This window comes from Saccopteryx leptura, chromosome 6, assembly GCF_036850995.1.
Source record: "Saccopteryx leptura isolate mSacLep1 chromosome 6, mSacLep1_pri_phased_curated, whole genome shotgun sequence".
NCBI lineage: Eukaryota > Metazoa > Chordata > Mammalia > Chiroptera > Emballonuridae > Saccopteryx > Saccopteryx leptura.
Genome location: NC_089508.1, coordinates 115,660,965 through 115,685,026, shown reverse-complemented (window position 1 = coordinate 115,685,026; position 24,062 = coordinate 115,660,965). Strand labels below are relative to the sequence as shown.

The 24,062-nt window shown below is 40.8% G+C and overlaps 1 protein-coding gene and 1 non-coding gene across 3 annotated transcripts; both read right to left on the bottom strand.

Moving 5' to 3' along the window:
• Window positions 1-606: 606 nt before the first annotated feature.
• FKBP3 (FKBP prolyl isomerase 3) lies at window positions 607-23,751 on the bottom strand. Of its 2 annotated transcripts, none has more exons than XM_066342841.1 (7): window positions 23,597-23,751; window positions 19,515-19,616; window positions 17,844-17,951; window positions 6,606-6,741; window positions 5,610-5,677; window positions 3,575-3,672; window positions 607-944 (listed from the first exon to the last, which is right to left on the bottom strand). In XM_066342841.1, the coding sequence occupies exons 1-7, from the start codon at window positions 23,702-23,704 to the stop codon at window positions 890-892; spliced, it is 675 nt and encodes a 224-aa protein (XP_066198938.1). In that variant the 5' UTR covers window positions 23,705-23,751; the 3' UTR covers window positions 607-889. The 2 variants fall into 2 exon arrangements, with proteins under 2 accessions (XP_066198938.1, XP_066198936.1); XM_066342839.1 differs by lacking the exon at window positions 23,597-23,751 and adding an exon at window positions 20,597-20,854.
• LOC136377784 (U6 spliceosomal RNA) lies at window positions 22,553-22,659 on the bottom strand. The gene has a single exon (XR_010746414.1). It is a non-coding gene; the product is annotated as a U6 spliceosomal RNA (small nuclear RNA).
• Window positions 23,752-24,062: the final 311 nt, after the last annotated feature.

Genomic DNA, 24,062 nt, shown 5'->3' with positions numbered 1-24,062 from the left:
CTCGAACCTGCGTCCTCCGCATCCCAGTCTGATGCTCTAACCACTGCGCAACCGCCTGGTTAGGCTATATACAGGAATATTTACAGATTTAAAAATGACTGTCTCGCCTGACCAGGTCAGGCTATATACAGGAATATTTACAGATTTAAAAATGACTGTCTCGCCTGACCAGGCGGTGGCGCAGTGGTTAGAGCATCAGACTGGGATGCGGAGGACGCAGGTTCGAGACCCCGAGGTTGCCAGCTTGAGCGCAGGCTCATCTGGCTTGAGCAAAGAGCTCACCAGCTTAGACCCAAGGTCGCTGGCTCCAGCAGGGGGTTACTCGGTCTGCTGAAGGCCCGCGGTCAAGGCACATGTGAGAAAGCAATCAATGAACAACTAAAAAGTCGCAACGCACAACGAGAAACTGATGATTGATGCTTCTCATCTCTCTCCATTCCTGTCTGTCTGTCCCTGTCTATCTCTGCCTCTGTAAAAAAAAAAAAAAAAATGACTGTCTCTGGCAAAGCTGTCCAGACAATTTGACTGTTACTCCCTGATTTGATGAAGTCTTAGTCCTAGTTTACCTCATCAGAGCATTAATATTATTAGCACCAAACAAACCAAGATATTGGATAAATTTTTATTGAGCCTTTTAGTTTACAATATGAGGTAAAAGAAATGAGTTCTCCCTAACCAGTATTTTACAGCTGTAGTAAAATATTATAACCTTCAGGGATTTATAATGGATTACATTTCTTAAAAGTTTGGGGAGAAAGTAAACAAGTTCTAATGTGACTTTTTGAATTTTCCAGTTGACTCTTCCCTTACAATAGTAACCAGCTGTAATTAGTTACCTAAGTTTCTTCAAGGACATTACTCATATCTTTGGATCTGAAGCATTGCTATTTCAATCAATATCTACCAATTCCACTTCAAAAATGAGTTTGGCATTTGGTGGAATTCTGTTGAGTAAGTCAAGGTAAATATGATAAAAATTGCCCCTCATCATTTCCAATAATCTTAGTCTAAAATTATAATTATGTAGACTGGATTTTGCAATTAACTCCAAAGAATAGGGTGTAATAGTAAAAACATGCAATTAACCTTCGCCAGTTTAAAATGGAAAATTGAAAACAAACTAAAAGTTTGGATAGGTCAGACATAGCAATAATTATTTTCATTAATTTTTTTCATGTTCAGACTTACTGAAAGAACCTTCACTTTCTTCTGCTTTAGACTGGTTTTAGATTATATGTGGAATGAGCTGCTACCAGAAGATTAATTTGCTCTAATTAACAGTGAGCATTGTGTCCCTGGTCAAACAGTGAGGATCACTATATCAGTTCTTTCTGTTGGCTGGGTTTACAGGAAGGTTGGCGGAAGACCAGAAATCACTCACTTTTCTCACCACAACATGGCCAGCTTCACAGATTTGAGATGTTAATGCCAAAGACTAAATGGAACATATGGCAAGATAGGTTGATCACACACACATTATCCATGGAGCAAGAACACTTAAATAAAACTATAGTAGTTTCCTAACTGAAAATTTTAGACTAGATGGCTATGACTATGTACAAAAAATTTATATGCTTCCCACATACAAAATATCTAGAATGTTACTATACACACATGCATGCACCACACATGTATATATTATATATATACAGTTTAATATTATTCTCAGATGAGTATGTTCATAAACCAGATATGAGAAAATTTATTTTCCTTAATTCTTAAAAAAAAACAAACCCCAGAAAAAAAGGACCTTATAGCTGATTCAGAGAATATATACCAGCCTAGTGTTCCTAATACAGATATCTTTGTGAATGGAGGTCATAGGCGGACTACATAAGTTGAGCTTATGGACTGGGATCTTCCTTACCTGGATGCCTAACTAGTACTCCCTAATTAGCCACCACTTAATAAGGACTGTTATTCAGTATTCCAAAAAATTTTTTTATTTTTCAGTCAGTCTGGGTATATATCAAAATTCATTGGAGGCAGTACCTGATATTTGCTGTGAATTTTAAGATGCTGAGTTTAGAGAAAGTGTGAATTTTATCTGATTGGTCTTGAGGTGCTTCACATGAGAGAGGGAACTGTAGTTGGCCATTGCATTTTCATAGGCTTAGAGGAGACTATTATATTCCCAAATAATTTTAATTGTTAAAACTAGAGAGGACTTCCAAAAATCCAACTAGTCGAATGGGAATGGAACCAACAATAGAAAAAACTACCTTCCTACTTATCTATTGGATTGTTTTGGTTGGGATGGTTGGGAGTCAGTTGTTTTTTTTTATGTTCACAAACAACCTATTTGAAAAGAAGTTGCTGTCATTAGTATTAATCACAAATGCTTACAGTATGTTGGACCCATGGCCTCCTTCTTTTCACAATTGGTAATCTCCAACATGTGTTCTATTTTTGAGCTTTTGAGTACTAATTTATAATTGCCTGAAATTATAATGTAATAAAAATTACCGCGCCTGACCTGTGGTGGCACAGTGGATAGCATTGACCTGGAAATGCTGAGATCGCCGGTTCGAAACCCTGGGCTTGCCTGGTCAAGGCACATATGGGAGTTGATGCTTCCAGCTCCTCCCCCCTTCTCTCTCCCTGTCTCTCTCCTCTCTAAAATGAATAAATAAAAAAAAAAAATTAAAAAAAAAAATTACCGTGAGTCATATCTGCATCCTATATTTTGCTGCAGTTTTAAAAATATTGAGGGGGGGGCAACAGAGACACAGAGAGAGGGACAGACAGACAGGAAGGGAGAGAGATGAGAAGCATCAATTCTTCATTGCTTTCTCATATGTGCCTTGACGGGCTACAGCAGAGCGAGTGAGCCCTTGCTCAAGTCAGCAACCCTGGATCCAAGCCAGTGGCTGAACTCAAGCCAGCGACCATAGGTTATGTCTATGATCCTGTGCTAAAGTTGGTGAGCCCCGCTCTCAAGCTGGATGAGCCTGTACTGAAGTGGGCTAGCTTAGGGTTTCAAACCTGAGTCTTCTGTGTCCCAGCCCAATGCTCTACCCACTGTGCCACAGCCTAGTCAGCTGCTACAGTTTTTCTTTTTTTTTTTTAATGTTTGTTGATTTGAGGGGTGGGGGGATAGGGAGGGAGAAAGAGAGGGCGAGGCAGGAATATTGATCTGCTTCTGCACATGCCCTGACCCGGGATCAAACCAGCAACCCTGGCACTTTGGAATGATGCTCTGCTCCACTCAACTGAGCTATCAGGCCAGAGTGCTACAGTTGTTTTTACTGGGCACCTTAACTTAAAGTAAAACTCTTCAAACATTAAGAATTGCTTTTTAAAGAGGAAAACTTAAACCTCACAGTTTAAGTCTTGAAAATTAAGGACATGAATAAGAGGGGATAAAGGTAGATTCCAGCTCAACTTTGAATACTTTGTGCCAATAGAAAATAATAACTTGTTTATATTGGAGGTGTTGATACAAAAGCATCTAAAAATCAGTCCTACTGATTTGAACAGGATTCCTGACTAGGAGGTTAACCTAGACATCTTTAATACCTTCGGGTGATCTTTCTTAGTGGTCTTTTTTTAATTACAAAGGAAAAAAGGATACTTGGCATCAGGCTGTCCTTTCTTTCCGTAAGCCCATTCTGGTTCAATCTCTAGTCGAGCCTTTTCTCCTTTACTCATAGTCAAGAGTGCTTCATCCCACTAAAGGCAAGAAGAAAACACGATTTGCAAAAATACATGCAAAACCAGAAGACTGGCAAGATTATTTATATATATATATATGTAAAACATTTTATTACTGGATTTCATTAAGGTAATGTCCTTGTATGAATCCTAAAATCATTGTCCTTTATTTCCTCAATGAAAAAAGGATATATTACACAATTGTTTTAGTACAATATTCAAATGGTGTAGAAAATGAAAACTATTGGCCCTGGCTGGTTGGCTCAGTGGTAGAGCGTCGGCCTGGTGTGCAGAAGTCCCGGGTTCGATTCTCGGCCAGGGCACACAGGAGAAGCGCCCATCTGCTTCTCCACCCCTCCCCCTCTCCTTCCTCTCTGTCTCTCTCTTCCCCTCCCGCAGCAGAGGCTCCATTGGAGCAAAGATGGCCCTGGCGCTGGGGATGGTTCCTTGGCCTCTGCCCCAGGCGCTAGAGTGGCTCTGGTCGCAACAGAGCGACGCCCTGGAGGGGCAGAGCATCGCCCCCTGGTGGGCAGAGCGTCGCCCCCTGGTGGGCGTGCCAGGTGGATCCTGGTCGGGCGCATGCAGGAGTCTGTCTGACTGTCCCCGTTTCCAGCTTCAGAAAAATACAAAAAAAAAAAAGAAAATGAAAACTATTAACACTTGCCATAAAATTTTTGCTACATTTTTATATCATAGGACAATCATCTCATTTTATAAGGATAGACATTAAGTATTCATTCTACAACTATCTTAAAATTACAAAATTATAATAGTGGAGTTATAATGGTTCATAAAACAGACTACATGCTAGAGCATTGGTATGCTTTGCAGAAGGTTAAACTATCAAATGTTAGAAGTTTCTGGACTACTGCTAAGATCCAAATTTGGAACTTAAAGCCAGTTACCAAAACTAGTTCCACACAATAAAAGTAGATAGAATACATGACAAATATATACTCTGTTGAAATGTAAACGTCACATAAAGTTTAAGGGATAGAGACAGATTTGTCACATACTGGCAATTAAGAATACGGTTAACTAGAAATGTACCAGTAAGCAAATTAGTTATAGAAATAGAAAAATAGCTCAACTTGACAAGTAGTTTCTATTGATTTTGTATATTCAGGTAGAGGGGTAAGGTTATTTTCAATTAAACCTTTTAAATTATATTTTGTGCTCTGGATATGATTGAACCATATTTTAGGACTCACCCACAGTACAAAGAATAACACAGTGAAGGCTGTCATACCGCATTTAAATGTGTGTTTCAGTTATTAATGTCTCATGTCCTTAGTAAAGACAATTTAAAATAATGAGTGGGCCCTAGCACGACAACCCAATTTAATGACGCTGATAATCAGGTGTTCTTGTCGCTTGTACACTGCAGTGTTCAGGTACAGCTAGCCCAGCTTCCCTTTTTCTCAGCTTCCCTCTGTTAATCTCTCACAGGTAAAGGTGGGTAAAGGCATACTTACTTATGTTCAAAAGATTTTCTGGTGTTTTGAGTCTCGGTTGTGAAGTGAGAACTACAGAACTTGCTTTTTTTTTTTACTGATGTTCCGCGTCTGGAACAAACATTTTACCTTTCTTGATCACGTTATAAGTGGTACTACAGCCATGTAACTTCTTACAAGAATCTTAAAGACAAATTTAAAAAGCCAAACATTCTAAAAATTATGAAGAAGAAAGGGGGGGTATGCTGGAGGGAAATATTTGAGTCTCTGCTGTATTACATGGTTTAAGTGACATTCATTAACTCTTTAATGTTAAGGTAGGCTGTACTGTTCTTATTTTATAGATGGGGACACCGAGACCCGGAGACCTTATTAACTTGTGCCAGAACAGTTGTCAGACTCCAGAGATTGTTTTCATGATTTCCCCAATCCTAGTCTCTATAGCACCAGGTCACAGGTAGCACGTGCCAGTCTCCATTGACCACCGCCATTTTTACTTACTCCTCTGATAACTTTGCCTATTCCAACCTTAAAACTTAAAGGCTTGGCACTTTTCTTCTTCTTTGAACCTGTAAAACAGATTTTCCTTATAATTAATGGTGAAATAAAATTTCAATGGAAAAACACAGGATTTAAGTCTTTAACTTAATTTCAGAACTTATCATACTATATGTTTGAAAAAAACAAACAAAACCTCTAAAAGCCAGGTAATAAAATTCTGGATAGAAAGACAATTACAGTCTAAACAGGGGAGGGGAAGCACCTATATTTATACAACTAAAATAGCAGGGTATCCTGCCTTCTGTATTAACATAATGTCCTCACTTTGGGACATTAACCAAGTTTAAACTTTTTTCCTTCTTTCCTTTTCCTTCCGTTCCCTTCCCCCTCCCCCCTTCCCTCTTCCCTGCCCCTCCCCTTCCCTTCCCTCTTTCCTGTCTCTCTTTCTTTCTTTTCTTTATTTCTGGTATTTTTTGAAGTGAGAAGCTGGAGGCAAAGAGATAGACTCCCACATGTGTCCAACTGGGATCCACCTGGCATGCCCACTAGGGGGCAATGCTCTGCCCATCTGGGGCATTGCTCTGTTGTGGTTGGAGACATTTCTAGTGCCTGAGGCAGAGGCCATGGAGCCATCTTCAGAGCCCAGGCCAACTTTGCTCCAATGAGCCTTGGCAGTGGGAGGGGGAGAGAGAGAGAAAGGAGAGAGGGAAGGGTGGAGAAGCAGATGAGTACTTCTCCTGTGTGCCCTGGCTGGGAATTGAACCTGGGACTTCCACACGCCGGGCTGACGCTCTACCGCTGAGCCAACCTGTCAGAGCCTAAGCTGCTTTATTTTTTATCTTTCAATGACCAAGAGTCTTTCTTTACCCAGCCAAAGCAAATCACAGGTGCAAAAGACTAGAAAATAGGAGAGCCAAGAAAAAGGTATTGCCAACCATTCATCTACATATATTTTGCAAGGCTTAACACCCAAAAGAAAATTACATTAAGACTTACTCATTTGAATATTGGTATCAAAAACAGTTCCGTCCTGTAGTGTTCCTGTATACCAGCAGTGAACAACATCTCCCTTTTTGGGGAAATTGGTTTTATCCCCCTTTTTAAGAACAGACTTTGTATATTTTGGTGGACCCTAAAAACAAAGACAACACATACATAGAATCATTAACTCATGTCCTCCTTTCAGAAGGATGGCAAAGTACTTAATACAGCCAACTATGACCTAAGTCTGGTCAGAGTTTCAAAGATTTGGTAACAAACTATTTTGCTTTTAGTTCACCTCTATGAGTTTTTAAAAAAAGTCACTATCATTTCAAGTCTGATGAGAATATTAGTAACTAGGATTTTTATTAATTTCAGATAACTTCCAGCTTGTTTGGAAACAATGTTCTTTTGACAAGATTGTGTTAATTATTCAAGAAATCATAAAAAGAATTGTTATTTCCCAATGTTGGAAATATTATTATAGTACTGTGACATTTTCTCAAAAGATTTAGTGGTTTTAGCACCAATAATTGACAATAGTAAATATTTTTATTATATCTAATTAGAATGAAAACAGTAACATTGCGTTTGTTTCTGAACTTTGAAGTTCACACAGTGAATAGACTTATCTATACACATTACCATAAGCATATTTCCTAGAAAAAACCAGTATTATCACGGTCTTTTTCTTCTTTTTAAAGCTAAAGGCTAATCTGTGGTGATAACCTTATATATTATAAGGAAAGCAATTTCTTAATCACAATATATATAAATGTGACAGTATAAAATATTTAGTAATGGGAAAGGAAGAGATATTCAACACCTATTGTTTACTTGTCAATTACACATGACATTCCACTTAATCCTAACAATCCTCTGAAGGTATCACCTACTTGCAGATGAGGAGACAGGTTCAGGGAATTCATGCAGCAGAGCTAATGAGTAGTGGAGAATGAACATGGCTATGGGTTTGTCTGATTCCAAAGCCTCTGGTTTTTTCACTATACCAAAATGCCTCAAGTTATAGTGATAATGACAGCCTCTGTTGATGTTAATAGTTAAAATCTATTGAGCACTCTATATGCCAGGCACTATTCCTAATGCCTGACAAATTAAATTGAGGGAGGATAATCACTTTGTTTTCCTCTTAAAAATTTTTATTTTTTAATTACAGCATACATTCAATATTTTTTTATCAGTTTCAGGTGTATAGCAAAGTATATAGACAATCATACACTTTACAAAGTGAGCCAATAGTTCAAGTACCCACCTGGCACCACACAGTTACTACAATATTATTGACTATATTTCCTTTGCTTTACTTGACATCCACATGACTATTCTGTAATAAATTAACTTTTAATTTTCTCTTCCTCATGAGGGGATTATTATCCCTATGTTATCCCTATTTTGCAGATAAGGAAGCAAGGCTAGAGTGGTTAAGTAACTTGCCTAGGCCTACAGCTCCTATGTGGCTGAGTGGAATTGGAAATCAGGTAGCTTGGATATAAAGCTCATCATCTTAACCATTTTACTACCTTAAGCATTTATGGAATGTCAGGTAGTATACAAGTCATTTTCTTACGTCAAGTCATTTAATTTCACAGCATTTCCTCATCTTTTAATTTTTTTAAATTATATTTTATTTATTCATTTTTAGAGAGAGAGATGAGAAAGAGAGAGTAAGAGTGAAGGGGGGAGGAGAGAAGCAGGAAGCATCAACTCGCATATGTGCCTTGTCCAGGCAAGCCTGGGATTTTGAACCAGCGACCTCAGCATCACAGGTCAATGCTTTATCCACTGCACCACCACAGGTCAGGCATTTCCTCATCTTTTATAGAGAAAGGCCTAGATAGGGTAAAAAGCACTATGTACCTCAAAGTAAGGATTAGCACTTTGAGCTAAAGGTAGGTTACCATCCTAAATTAAAAGGAAGTTACTCACTCACAGTATGAGTACACTGTGCATTATAAAAGTAAGCATTAACCTCCTCCCTGACATTCCCCCTGCAAACTTTTTTTTCTGAAGTTGGAAATGGGGAGGCAGGCAGACAGACTCCCGCACGCGCCCAACCTGGATCCACCCGGCATGCCCACCAGGGGGCGATGCTCTGCCCATCTGGGGTGTTGCTCTGTTGCAACCAGAGCCATTCTAGTACCTGAGGCAGGGGCCATGGAGCCATCCTCAACGCCTGGGGCCAACTTTGCTCCAATGGAGCCTTGGCTGCGGGAGGGGAAGAGAGAGACAGAGAGGAAGGAGAGGGGGTGGGGTGGAGAAGCAGATGGGCGCTTATCCTGTGTGCCCTGGCTGAGAATCGAACCCGGGACTCCTGCACACCAGGCCAACGCTCGACCACTGAGCAAACCGGCCAGGGCCCCCCTGCAAACTTATTTTACAGTACTATAAATGTTCACGTGTCTGTTGGTAGCAGTGTGAACTGGTGTCACCTATTTGGAATGCAATTTAAAAATGTTCAAAGTGTGATTAAGTGCCTGACCAGGCAGTGGTGCTATGGACAGAGCGTTGGACTGGGTCAGGGAGAACCCAGGCTTGAAACCCCGAAGTCGCCAGCTTGAGCGTGGGGTCACCTGGTTTGAGCAAGGTTCACCAGCTTGAGCCCAAGGTCACTGGCTTGAGCAAGGGGTCACTCCGTCTGCTCTAGCCTCCCGGTCAAGGCACATATGAGAAAGTAATCAATGAACAACTAAGGTGCCGCATGAAGAATTGATACTTCTCATCTCTCCCTTCCTGTCTGTCCCTTTCTGTCCCTCTCTCTGTCACAAAAACAAAACAGAAACAAAAAAAACAAAGTATGATAAGTAATAAATCTATTTATAGAAGTATACGCCCAAGAAATAATTTGAAATTAAGGAAAAAATCTTGATGTGGTTATCTGATACACTATTATCTATAATGGCAAAATAACACATTTTATGGTAATATAATGCCATTTTTAAAAATGTGGAAAATTCTTAAGTGAAAAATCAAAAAATTCTAACTACAATAAAATCTCAACTATTAAATAAATATATGCATAAGAAATTTAAAAATGTTAAAGAAAACATTCTGGGCCTGGCCTATGGTGGCACAGTGGATAGACTACTGACCTCGAATGCTGAGGTCACTGGTTTGAAACCCTGAGCTTGCCTGGTCAATGCACATTTGACAAGGAGCCAATGAACAACTAAAAACGTGAAGTACCTATGAGTTGATATTTCTTATTCCCCTCCCCACCCATAAAATAAATAATTTTTTTTTGAGAGACCAGGAGAGAGAGACAGGGAACATCAAGCTGTTCCTGTATGTACCCTGACTGGGGATTTGAACTGGCATCCTCTGTGCTCTGGGATGACGCTCCAACCAACTGAGCCATCCGGCCAGGGCTTAACTTTTTTTTTTTTTTTTTTGAGATAGAGAGAGGGAGGGGGAAGCATTCAGTTGTGCATTCACTGGTTGCTTCCAATGCAACCTTGTTTCAGGACAACGCTCTTATCTGACCGAGCAAACTGGCCAGGGCCAATAAGTAAAATCTTAAAAAATTAAAAAAAAACCCATTCTGGAATGTTAAACATGTTCATTTCTAGGTGTTACTTTGTACTTAAAAATAGTATGTTGCCTGACCAGGCAGTGGCACAGTGGATAGAGCATCAGACTGGGATGCAGAGGACCCAGGTTTGAAAACCCAAGATTGTCAGTTTGAGTTCAGGCTCATCTAGCTTGAGCATGGGTTCACCAGCTTGAGTGTGGGACCATAGACATGACCTTATTATGGTCGCTGGCTTAAGCCCAAAGGTCGCTGCCTTGAGCAAGGGGTCATTCACTCTGCTGTAGTCCCCCAGTCAAGGCATGTATAAGAAAGCAATCAGTGAACAACTAAGGTGCTGCAGTGAAGAATTGATGCTTCTCATCTCTCCCTTCCTGTCTGTCTGACCCTATTTCTGACTCTCCCTCTGTCTCTTTCAAAAAAAATAGCATGTTATTTTTCATATCAGATAAATGGTTTAAAAAATATAGTTGACAGCCTGACCAGGCGGTGGCGCAGTGGATAGAGCGTCAGACTGGGATGCCAAGGACCCAGGTTCGAGACCCCGAGGTCACCAGCTTGAGCGCGGGCTCATCTGGTTTGAGCAAAAGCTCACCAGCTTGGACCCAAGGTCACTGGCTCGAGCAAGGGGTTACTCAGTCTGCTGAAGGCCCGCGGTCAAGGCACATATGAGAAAGCAATCAATGAACAACTAAGGTGTTGCAATGTGCAAACGAAAAACTAATGATTGATGCTTCTCATTTCTCTGTTTCTGTCTGCCCTTGTCTGACTCTCTCTCTGTAAAAAAAAAAAAAAAAAAAAATATATATATATAGTTGATAAAAATCTAGTTATATTAAATTTTTTTTAAAATTTATTAATTTTTTTAATTTTTTTTAATTTATTCATTTTTAGAGAGGAAGGAGGTGGAGAGAGAGAGAGAGAGAAAGAGAGAGATAGAGAAGGGGGGAGGAGCAGGAAGCATCAACTCCCCTATGTGCCTTGACCAGACAAGTGCAGGGTTCTGAACCAGCGACCTCAGTGTTCCCAGGTCAACGCTTTATCCACTGCGCCACCAGAGGTCAGGCTATATATTAAAATTTTTAATAATTAAAAAAAATTTTTTTTATTTTATTTTTAGAGAGGAGAGAGTGAGTGAGAGAGAGAGAGAGAGAGAGAGAAGGAGGAGGGAGGAGCAGGAAGCATCAACTCCCATATGTGCCTTGACCAGGCAAGCCCAGGGTTTTGAACCAGCGCCCTCAGCGTTCCAGGACGATGCTTTGTCCACTGTGCTACCACAGGTCAGGCAAAATTTTTAATAATTTTAATTAAATTTAAAAGCTACAAAATGAGAATGACTACATATATCTATTATCTGAGACTATTTTAAATTACATACATTTTTTGAATGGATATGGTATGATTAGTGAACAAAAAATCACATTTTAGCCTAGCCTATGTTGGCACAGTGGTTAAAGTATCAACCTGGAATGATGAGGTTGCTGGTTTGAAGCCCTGGGCTTACCCGGTCAGGCACATACGAGAAAAAAGTTCGTGCTTCCCACTCCTCGTTCCCTTCTACCCCCTACTTTTCTCTCTCTAAAATGAATAAAAATTTTTAAAAAACAAAACCCACAAACATTTTAAATTTTAATGTCATTCCATTGTTTTTCTATTTGTTGCCTGACGTTGCATGGGTATGTTGTGTTATCTACATTAGAGGTCCTAAAATAATTCAAACACATTAAATCACTGGTTATGGTTCAATCTTAACAGGGAAAGTTCAATCTGCCCACTGAAAGCTTTCAATTCAGTGTTTCACAGTGTCTTTTATGCATCACTCATTATTTGATATTGTTAACACTGTAAGGTCTAATGTAATTAAGGTTGGAAAACAGGATGTCATAGTTAAATATGCCTCTGTTCTGCATGACTTCTGAAAGGGGTCATTAGCTAATAGGCACTGTGAATCTTTAAGTAGGAGACACAATGTACAGGTTCTAATGATGCCAGGAAACAAGCTGGGACTTCTGGTATCTAGAGTACATAACACACTCTGCCGCTCTAGTTATATGATCTGATTTTGGTTTTCATTGCAAGAATGGTTGGCTCATGGTGAGAAGCCACATCAGTTCCGAGGCTGTCCTAGAGTTATATGCTTGAATGAACCTGGCTTTATGGCAGTTTCTTAGTCCAAAGTGAATAGAAGAACTATATTCCCAAGATTAGGTCTAACCTAGGTACTTCTAAACCCAGAAATAAAGGGACTTTTAGAGTAATCATTCAAGTACAATTAACTCGATCACATCACAGCCTCTAAAAATGAGACTGCATTATATAACCATTCCTATTATTAATTCAAGAAATAGTTGAACATCTCTATGTGTTAGAAACTAGAGTTACATAGGTGAGTTGACAGACATGGTCCTGGCTGGCAGAAGTCACTCTGATGTAATGTTTGAACTGTATCCTGAAAGATGAGAAGGTTACTCAGGTGATAGAGGGAAGGTTTACAATAGAGAATAGCCTATTCATAGCAGAGAAGAGCAAGAATAGTATAATCTGCAAGGGAGAAATAGAGAGAATGGTATGAGATGAAGCTAGACACGTAGCATGTTAGGAATTTGGGTTTTTACGTTCAGGTCATTGAGCAGCCAATTAAGAGTTTCCAAGAAAGGAGGTATAGAATTGGGTTTGTGTTTCAAACAGATCACTGTGATCCAGTGTGAGGAATGGATAGGGAATCAAAAGTGGAAGTGATGCCAGACTGGTGGCGGTGCAGTGGATAAAGCAATGACCCAGAAGGCTGAGATCGCTGCTGTGAAGCCCCAAGGTCGCTGGCTCTGAGCATGGGGTTATCAGCGCAGGGGATGCCTTGAGCAGGGCACGGTCTACACACACTTGCCAGCTTGAGCCTGAAAGATCATTGACTTGAGCAATGGGACTCTGGGATGGCCCCTGTCAGGGTATGTACAAGAAATTCAACGTACAACTAAAGTGAGAGCAACTGTGAAGTGATGCTTCTTATCTCTCTTACCCTCTTGCTCTCCTCTCTCAAAACACACACACACATAAAAAAAAACAAACAAAAAAAAAAACAAAACAGGGAAAAAAAAAGTGATGCGAGGAGACTTATTAGGAAGAGATTATTCTAGTTGGTAGTCCAGGTCTACATTAGGGTGCTAACAGTGAGGATAACAAAAGTTATATGCAGAATCAACAGAATTTGGTGTTGACTAAATGTGAAGGATTTCTAAAGGATGAATCTCAAGTTTTTGACTTGAATACTTTGTCATTTCTGATTATTGAGTGAGATCCTGCCCCAGCTTACACAGGGGTGGGCAAAAGTAGGTTTATAATTGTGAATATGCAAAACAGTTTATTCCTATATTATTTAATCCTTGTATTACTTATTTGTATTACAACTGTAAACCTAGTGTTGCCAGCCCCTATATTTTCTATCATCCAATATTCATTCATACTTGAAAACTTTTCTCAACAATATTTAATGCACAATAGAAAAAAAAAATTGACTATGACTGATTTATTTAAAATCCAGTAACAGCTATTAGATAAGGTTCTCTTTATTTTATTTTGTGACAGAGACAGAGAGAGAGAGAGAGAGAGAGAGGAAAAATAGGGACAGGAAGGGAGAGAGATGAGAAGCCTCAATTTTTTGTTGCGTCATCTTAGTTGTTCATTGATTGCTTTCTCATATGTGCCTTGACCAGGGGGCTACAGCAGAGCGAGTGACCCTTTGCTCAAGCCAGCGACCTTTGGGCTGAAGCCAGCGACCATGAGGTCACAAGTCTATGATCCCACACTTAATTAAGCCAGTGACCCCACGCTCAAGCTGGTGAGCCCGCACTCAAGCTGGATAAGACGTGCTCAAGTTGGTGACCTCGGGGTTTAGAACCTGGGTCCTCTGCATCTCAGTCTGATGCTCTATCCACTGCACCACTGCCTGGTCAGGCTAGACAAGGTTCTTTGTATTAAAATAAGGTAGATTTAAATAATATAGGTACCGTGTGCTACAAAAACGTACACAGTTAAGTATACAATCAAGTCTGGAATGGTGAAAACTTGACCAGTGTGTTAAAGTAGACTTAAAACTGACAAATAGGGAAGTTAAGAGAAAAGGCACACTGAGCAAGTAATAAAGTTTGGAAGTGGGGAAGGGCAGTTTTGTAGACAATAGCAAACATTTGTGGCCGAAAAGGAGTGTTTGTATAGAAATAGTAAATCTGGAACTGAGCAGAGGCTAGACACTGGAAGACTTTGAATGTCAAGAATGCTGTCCAGCCTGACTAGGCGGTGGCTCAGTTGATAGAGCAAAGGATTGGGATGCGGAAGACCCAGGTTCAAGACCCAGAGGTCGCCAGCTTGAGCGCGGGCTCACCTGGTTTGAGCAAAGCTCACCAACTTGGACCCAAGGTCGCTGGTTCAAGCAAGGGGTTACTCGGTCTGCTGAAGGCCTGCGATCAAGGCACATATGAGAAAGCAATCAATGAACAACTAAGGTGTCATAATGAAAAACTGATGATTGATGCTTCTCATCTCTCTCCGTTCCTGTCTGTCTGTCCCTATCTATCCCTCTCTCTCTCTCTGTAAAAAAAAAAGAAAAAGAATTCTGTCCAGTAGAAAACCAGTAAGAGCCACAAATGTAATTTTAAGTAGTCTAGTTACTACATTAACCTAATACATTTGCTATATCATTTCAAAATGTAATCAATTAAAAAAATCCTGAGATTTTATGACCTTTTAAAAATAATTATACTAAGCCTTTGAAACTGAGTATTTTACACTGAAAGTGCATTTTAATTCAGAAGAGCCACAAAGTACTTGGTAGTCACATATGGCTAGTGACTACTACATTGGACAGCACAGTTCTAAACATAATTACTGAAGATTCTTTTTTTTCTAAAAAAGAGTGAGAGAGAGATGGAGGGAAATACAGAGACAACAGACAGAAAGGGAGAAAGACAGAAGAATCAACTCATAATATTGGCACCTTAGTTGTTCATTGATTGCTTTCTCATATGTGCCTTGACCAGGGGACTCCAACTGAGCCAGTGACCCCTTGCACAAGCCAGCGACCTTGGGCTCAAGCCAGTGATGTTGGGCTTTAAGTCAGTGACCTTTAGGCTCAAGCCAGCGACAATGGGGTCATGTCTATGATTCCACAACTCAAGCCAGTGACCCTGCACTCAAGCCTGATGAGCCCACACTCAAGTCAGCAACCCCTGTGTTTCGAACCTGGGTTCTCAGTGTCCCAGGCCAACGCTATATCCACTGCGCCACCACCTGGTCAGGACTAAAGATTTTTTTTTTATATATATATTTTTAATTAATTTATTTATTTTTAGAGAGGAGAGAGAGACAGAGAGGGAGAGAGAGGAGAGAGAGACAGAGGGAGAGAAGGGGGGAGGAGCAGGAAGCATCAACTCCCATATGTGCCTTGACCAGGCAAGCCCAGGGTTTCGAACTGGCGACCTCAGCATTTCCAGGTTGACGCTTTATCCACTGCGCCACCACAGGTCAGGCAGGACTAAAGATTCTTGAGCAAGGTGTAGTTTGCAAAATAGTTTAGAAAGCTTACTAGAATTACCATTTGGAGACTGAATGGAAGAAGAAAGAGAATGAAGGCAGGTGATTAGTGACTTTTCCAACACTGAGGTTTGAGGCCTTGGAATGCTTGAGCATCAAAAAGGATTCAAGATTTGAAAGAGGAGAAGTTTGAGAGCATTAGCCCTGAGGGAGACATGGGAATGAAAAAGACAAAGATTCAGAGAACTTTTATGCTGGGAAGGAGAGAATGGTTACAGCTATGTTAATATTCTGATAAAATAGAACACAGAGTGTATCATGAGAAAGGAGTAAGAGAGGATTGAGAATTTATTAAAAGTGTCAAATAGGTTATATGGCAATGTGATGGGGAACTGAGTGAGGGATATTGTAAAAGTTGCTGAGTAGCTGTCAAACTAAAAAACATTCTTGGGTGACATTAAGCACAACTATATACCAAGCCTATTAAACACTTTCATGCTTATTTTTCTTCACTGTGCTTGCTCTGCAGTCCCAAAGCACCAACAGAGAAAGAAGATATCAGGAATCAGCAATATATTGGCCACGAGGCTATGGAGTCAGGTGCTAGAAAGACAATGAGAGCACATAATTTGGCTCAAATTGGCCAGTTGGTCTTAAATAAAAGGAGATAGTTTAGGACCTTCACAAGAGCTGTCCAGATTGTCTCCAGCCCTTATAGCTTTTTACTTTCACTTGTAATTCTTTTTTTAACCTCTTAATGGTATACTTACTGTCTGCTGCCTTATACATCCTTTACCCCAATTTCCTGAAAAGTAACTATGTTGCCATTTGCTTTTGTAACCCTTTTAGTAATTACTGTACCTCTATTTACTTTATTAGCAGCTCAACATTTGCCCAGTATAACATTTACCAAATAATACAGTTGTGATAAACCTCAAAAGACCTTTACTGTGTATACATACCCACAAACATTAATAGGTGCTTTCCAACCAATAAAATCATACAAATTATCTAATTTTAACCACAAAACATTTATACTTCTGTACCTGGTTTCATACTCTTTCTACTACTGTAATATCCAAATGTAATATCCTTATCAATAGGCTACATCTCTTTGTAAGAACTAATATTATCATTATTAGATTATTATCGCTGATACTAAGACTGCTGGGAACGAGATTAATTAAGATATTATTAAAAGTGGCAAGATTATAATCAGTTTAGCTCTACTGAGGCTATTCTAAAAGCTTTCAGCTCCACAAAGGCTGTCCATTTGCAGTAATGATTTTATCTGGTTCTTCAAACCTTTGTACCAAAACATAAGAACTGGGTTGGTAAAGATGAGAAGATGAGTCCACACCCTCCAGCCAGGCCTGGATTAACTATTTCTGTTGCCAAGGACACCATGTATATTTGAAAAAGCTAAAAATAATCAAAATGAGTTTCCCTCTGTCCAACTTGGCTACAGAATCAGTACCGTAAAATAGCTTTAGAGGCAATATGAAATACAAAGCTAGAAGTATCTTATAGAAAAGGACTTCCTGACTGTGAAGCTCAGTGGATAAAGCGTCCTCCTGGCATGCCAAGGTTGTGGGTTCGATCCCCAGTCAGGGCTCATACAAGAAGCAACCAGTAAGTGCACAACTAAATGGAACAACTAAATGGAACAACTAAGTGGAACAGCAAGTTGATGCTTCTCTCTCTCCTTCTCTTTCCCTTCCTCCCACTCTCAATGCAAAAAATTAAAAAAAAAAATTAAAAAGCACTGTTTTGGTTCTTAGGTACCCGTTCCCCCTCCCTCCACCTTAGGCCCTACTCAGTACACCTAAGGGAGACACACTCCAAATCAGTGTTTGGTTCACTCTTAAGTCACCATACTCATCTACCCCTCACTATGAGAAATCAGTGCTGTAAAGCAAATATAGGCAGTTCCTTAGTTATGAACAAGATAGGTTTTGTAGGTTTGTTTTTAAGCTAAATTTGTATGTAAGTTGGAACAGGTATATTTACCTATTAAATGCAACTTATACAGATGTTTGTCTTAACATAGTATTTATGTTTACCTTTTTGTGCATATAAACATTTTCAAACTTACAGAATGTATCTTGTTCATAACTTGGGGACTGCCTGCTTTTCTGAAATTCATGTAAGAACTGAATAAGAAAATATTACATACAAACCTCATCCAGAGTCTCTTCAGCCTTGGTTTCTTTGGGTTTATCTTCATTAAGCTTCACATTTTTCACCTGCTCGGACACTTTACTTAAACTTTCAGTACCCTTGAAACGCTGTAAGGAAAATATTCTAATGTTTATCATATTTAGGACAGGCTAAAAGCTAGGAGAGATATCTAGATATTCAGCTTCTCAATTAAATGAACATCTACCTGCACTATGAATATAGGCTACATCGCTCAAATGTAAATAAATAGAAACTAAATAAGAACAAAGAAAGAATCTTATGTTAAGAACTTTAATCAATAAATTATGACCCTTAAACTATTTCATAACATAAATTCTGAAATGAGAACCATGACCTAGAGATATGAATACAATTCAAATAACTCCTCAATAAAGATTCCTCTTTGTGGAAGACAGTCACTTCATAGTGAAGATATATTGGTAAATATTTTTTTTAAAAGAAATTTTGTTTGTGTGTGTCAGAGACAGAGAGAGAAATAGAGACAGACAGGAAGGGAGAGATGAGAAGCATCAATTCTTTGTTGCGGTTCCTTAGTTGTTCATTGATTTCTCATATGTGCCTTGACCGGGGAGCTACAGCAGACCGAGCGACCCCTTGCTCGAGCCAGCGACCTTAGGCTCAAGCTGGTGAACCTTGCTCAAACTAGATGAACCCGCGCTCAAGCTGGCGACCTCAGGGTCTCGAACCTGGGTCCTCCATATCCCAGTCCAACACTCTATCCATTGAGCCACCGCCTAGTCAGGCTAAAAATTTATTTTTCTAAAGGCTCAGCATGGCCCTGGCTGGTGGCTCAGTGGATAAGAGCATCGGCCAGGGGTGTGGATGTTCTGAGTTCAATTCCCGGTCACGGCACATAGGAGAAATGGCCATCTGCTTCTTCCCCCCTACTTCTCTTCCTCTTTTCCTCCTACAGCCAGTGGTTTGATTGGTTTGAGCATGGCCCTGTGCATTGAGGATAGCTCCCCTGGAGCCATCAGTCTTAGGCACTAAAAATAGCTTGGTACTCGAGCATCGGCCCCAGATGAGGGTTGCTCATGAGTGGATCCACTGAGTGGATCCTGGTTGGGGCACATGTGGGAGCCTCCCTCACTATCTCCCCTCCTTTCTTCTAAAAAACAAACAAACAACAAAAAACGGCTCAGCACAAGCATAACAGAGACTTTAAATTTATAAATAAAATAGCACTTACTTTGGGTTTATAATTTTTCAGTGCCCTTAAGAATTTTTTGTCTTAAACTAGATAAAACTAGAGAATTATTTTTTTTTAAGATTTTATTTATTCATTATAGAGAGGAGAGAGAGAGAGAGAGAGAGAGAAGGGGGGAGGAGCAGGAAGCATCAACTCCCATATGTGCCTTGACCAGGTAAGTCCAGGGTTTTGAACCAGCAACCTCAGCGTTTCCAGGTTGACGCTTTATCCACTGCGCCACCACAGGTCAGGCCTAGAGAATTATTTTAAAAAATCTTTTCCCTTTCAAAATATTAAACTGCAGACTAGCCTAGCTAGATTTGACAGTCCATTTATGGTTAAAATTAAGAAAAATTGCAAGTGTAAAAACTTTAACATATGTGCAAATAAATACATTCAAACTTTTTTTGAGGGGAATATCCAAAATGATATTCTGGCAAGAAAATATAACAATACTCACCTTACTTTCAAAAAGATGGTTATAGGCTGTAATCAAATGGTCCTTGTTAGCTGTCTTGGCCACATTTTTAATGTTTCCTAATAATTTATGTTCTGCAAGAAACTATAAAGAAAAAATAGTGAAAATAATTTCCTTCATATAAGGGTCTAAAATTACAAAATGATCTTTTACTTTAGTAATTGTTTTCAACAGTACTACTAATGATAGAAAAAAATGAAATAAATATATTTTATACCCTACTTCATAACAAGAAAAAAGATTTAAGAAAGATTAAAAAACATATTGGGTACTTATAAGAATTATTTACTAGACTGGAACTGTATGTAGGAGTCACAGGGGTGAGTACTAACCCTTTTTCCATCATGGAACTCAAAGAAAAGCACTTTTTTTTTTCTTCTGAAGTTGGAAACGGGGAGGCAATCAGACAGACTCCCGCATGTGCCCGACCGGGATCCACCCAGCATGCCCACCAGGGGGCGATGCTCTGCTCATCTGGGGCATCGCTCTGCCACAATCAGAGCCATTATAGCGCCTGAGGCAGAGGCCACAGAGCCATCCTCAGCGCCCGGGCCAACTTTGCTCCGATGGAGCCTTGGCTGTGGGAGGGGAAGAGAGAGAGAGGAAGGTGAGGGGGAGGGGTGGAGAAGCTGATGGGCACCTCTCCTGTGTGCCCTGGCCAGGAATTGAACCTGGGACTCCTGCACGCCAGGCCGACACTCTACCACTGAGCCAACGGGCCAGGGCTGAAAAGCACTTTTGTATAGCAAGCACAATTTGGTAACTAGGCGAAGCTGCTCCTGGCACAGCGTGAGCCTCCAGCCATCCTGGGCACAGCTAACCTAACATACCTGTAACCTATTCTTGGCAGACTGAGAAGCACTGTTACACTACACTGGATATACAGCGGTTAAATTTATGGGCTGTGGAATTAGACCTTTTTGGTTAAAATCCTAGCTGATTTTAGACTAGGGACTAAGTTTTCCTAGACTCAGTTTCTGTATTATAGTGGAAAATCAATAATCACAACTATGTTGTGATTGTAATAATTGTAGGGTTGTAAGAGTAATCCACAAAATAATTACTTTTCTTTCAAAGTTGGCAGATGGACACCAAAATACTATTGAATTTTGGCCTGACCGGGTGGTGGCGCAGTGGTTAGAGCGTCGGATTGGGATGTGGAAGACCCAGGTTCGAGACCCCAAGGTCGCCAGCCTGAGTGGGGGTTCATCTGGTTTGAGCAAAAGCTCAACAGCTTGAGCCCAAGGTCGCTGGCTCGAGCAAGGGTTTACTCGGTCTGCTGAAGGCCCGTGGTCAAGGCACATATGAGAAGGCAATCAATGAACAATTAAGGTGTTGCAATGCGCAATGAAAAACTAACGATTGATGCTTCTCAGCTCTCCGTTCCTGTCTGTCTCGGTCTATCCCTCTCTCTGACTCTCTCTCTCTGTCTCTGTAAAAAAAAAACAAAAAAAAAAACTACTGAACTTTGGTGTATCAAGTCATTAAAATTATTTTTCAATTCAAAATCATATAACATGGGGCCTGACCAGGTGGTGGCGCAGTGGATAGAGCGTCGAACTGGGATGCGAAGGACCCAGGTTCAAGACCCCAAGGACACCAGCTTGAGTGTGGGCTCATCTGGTTTGAGCAAAGCTCACCAGCTTGGACCTAAGGTCGCTGGCTTGAGCAAGGGGTTACTCCGTCTGCTGAAGGCCCACGGTCAAGGCACATATGAAAAAGTAATCAATAAACAACTAAGGTGTTGCATCGAAAAACTGATGATTGATGCTTCTCATCTCTCTCCCTTCCTGTCTGTCCCTATCTATCCCGCTGACTGTCTGTGGGGAAAAAAATAAATCATATAACGTGGGGATTTTATTTTATTCTGCTTCCTTTTCTGCTTTGTGGTCATTGCTTGATTCCTCATTTTCTTACCTTCTCAGTTGTTCTGTTTTAACCTTTTGATAAAGCAGTTTTTCTAACATTATTCTTTTGTATTTTTTTCTCTACTACTCCTAAAGAAATGTTCTGATAAAGGCTGCTGGGGAAAGGTTACTTAGATTAAACAGAAGTAATCAGTTGTTTTAGCACTGTTGTGATTTCCATAACAAGATTCCAAAATATAAAACATTGCCTTGATATCTTATGATCAATAAATTGTTGATTGTCAAATATAGGTTTAAGTATGTGAATGAACACTGGAGAATATGCACTTAAAAGCATGTTTTAAAAATATTTTGAATCTGAGTCTCTTGAAATTGGCCTGTTTTACATTAGATGCCCCATTGGGATGATTTATAAGAATCTGATGGAGGATTGAGGCATTACATGTTAATAAATGATATGCCTACTCTATTCTAGTGTTCTAGTGGAAGTATGAATTGGCTTAAAATGGTAAAATGGTATGAAATGGTATCCCTGAAGCATGATCTTTCTTTTTTATCCTTGTCTCTCCAAACACTGAGCACAGTTCTTGCTATAGATGTATAAATATTTACTGATGTCAGGATGCTTGTTCAGGAGCATGGAGACGGAGGCTAGGAAATTAATTATATCTCTAACTCAAAGTGAAAACTACACTTTTCTTAAAGGAGCCCAGAAATAATATTTCTAAATGCTAGATTAGAACTTTTTTTTTGACAGGGACAGAGGGAGAGACAGATAGAAAAGGAGAGAGATGAGAAGCATCAATTCTTCATTGCAGCCCCTTAGTTGTTCAATGATTGCTTTCTCATATGTGCCTTGATGGGGCGGGGGGGGGGGTGCTACAGCAGAGCAAGTGACCCCTTGCTCAAGCCAGCAACCTTTGGCCTCAAGCCAGTGACCCTGTGATCAAGCTGTTGAGCCGCACTCAAGCTGGCAACCTTGGGGTTTTCAATCTGGGTCCTCCGTGTCCCAGTCCGATGCTCTATCCTATCCACTGCGCAACAGTCTGGTCAGGCTGGATTAGAATTTAAATTTAAAAAATTGTAGAGAAACCAGATGCTGACTGCTGCTTCTATTTCTCTGGTATAACAAATTGTACATTCACTCAACAATTTAAATTGTTGATCTTTTTTCTTTTTAGTGTCATCCTTGCGCAGGGGCCATGCTAACCTTCTCTGTATCGTTCCTATTTTAGTATATGTGCTGCTGAAGCGAGCACTAAATTGTTGATCTTAATTGGATAATCTTAATTTCAGAAAGAAGAGTCTAACAAAGTAACTTGTGACACTCACTCAACAATTTAAATTGTTGATCTTGATTGAATGATCTTAATTTCTGAAAGAAGACTCTTGTGACAACAAGATCATCCATCTGTTAAGATGGAGACTATGCTGAAAAATGCAAAGCACACACTATAAAAAAGGTCGAAAAGCCCTGGCTGGGTTGATAAGAGCATCGTCCGGATTGGCAGCCAGTTCCATCCCGGATCAGGGCACATACAGAAACAGATGGGTGTTTCTGTTTCACTCTCCCTACCCTCAAATCAGTAAATAAAATTTTACAGAAAGAACATGAAATAGACTTCTTTGTTTATAACACGGGAGACCGTTTACATGAATTGCGCATGTAATAACCCAGTATAAGGGTGAAACAATTATTGAAAGGGTTCACGTTAAAATTAAATAGAAATGTACGGATTAAAAAACAATCGCGGGCATTAGTGTTCAGTAGTACTAATCGAAGCAAGTCGCGCACATCAGTCCCGCAGACACCCGATCCCTGCCCAGCTCCCGCACACTCGCACTCCCCTCAGGAGGGCTCGTCGAAGCCCCAGACCCCCCACCAGCCTCAACTGCAAGTGTCTCCAGGCTCATTTTATTAATGGCCGTATCCTCACTCCAGGATCCCGATGAGGTTCTAACTCCCCGACCGCTGCCGGGAGGCCCCGGTGTTAAAGCGGCCCTACTCTCGCCAGCGGGGCGATCGCGGGGCGGGAGCGTGGCTCCGAGCGCACGCGAGGCCTCTCCGGCCACCCGGCCCCGGGCCGCAGCAGGACGAGGGCGGGGGATCGGAGGAATACGGAATGTAAGGGCATCTCCGGGGGGGTGAGGCGTCCCTCGGCCGCCTAAGCCCGGCCGCCCCGCCGCCTCTGATACCGAATCTGAACCGTGGTCCTGTAGAAACTTGATAATGTCCTTCTTGGGTAGCTGCTCGCTGCGTAGCTGCTCCATGGTCCAGCCCCGCTGTGGGTCGACGGCCGCCATCTTCCCCCGCTGCCTCTGCCTCGCTGAGCCAGCCCGCCTCGCTTCGGCATCGCCCCGCCCTGGGGGCGTGGCCTGCCCCCGCGCGGAGCTGGGGGTAAGGGCCGGGGCGGGGCGGCGTCACTGCTCTGTCCTTGAGTGACGTCAAGGCTGTGCTTTGAGGGCTTCTTTGTTGAGTCCGTGTAAAAACCAGCTGATATGGTCCTTGAAGAAGGCGGCAGGCTGTCATTTATTCTTAATTAGAACCCATGTGAGGAGACCTCTGATGATAGCGTTATTTATTTATTTTTTGATGGTAGTGATATTTAACAGCCATTATCCACACTCGTTCTTGTTTTTTGTTTTTGACAGAGAGTCAGAG

Coding starts and splice junctions, on each gene's coding strand:
- FKBP3 (XM_066342839.1), bottom strand. CDS start 20,836: ATGTGCCTTGACCACGGGCCTTCAGCAGACCGAGTAAACCCTTGCTCG. Junction 6,742..17,843: donor CTGAAGAGACTCTGGATGAG/GTTTGTATGTAA, acceptor CTTTGTTTTTAG/GGTCCACCAAAATATACAAA. Junction 5,678..6,605: donor TGATACCAATATTCAAATGA/GTAAGTCTTAAT, acceptor TCTGTTTTACAG/GTTCAAAGAAGAAGAAAAGT.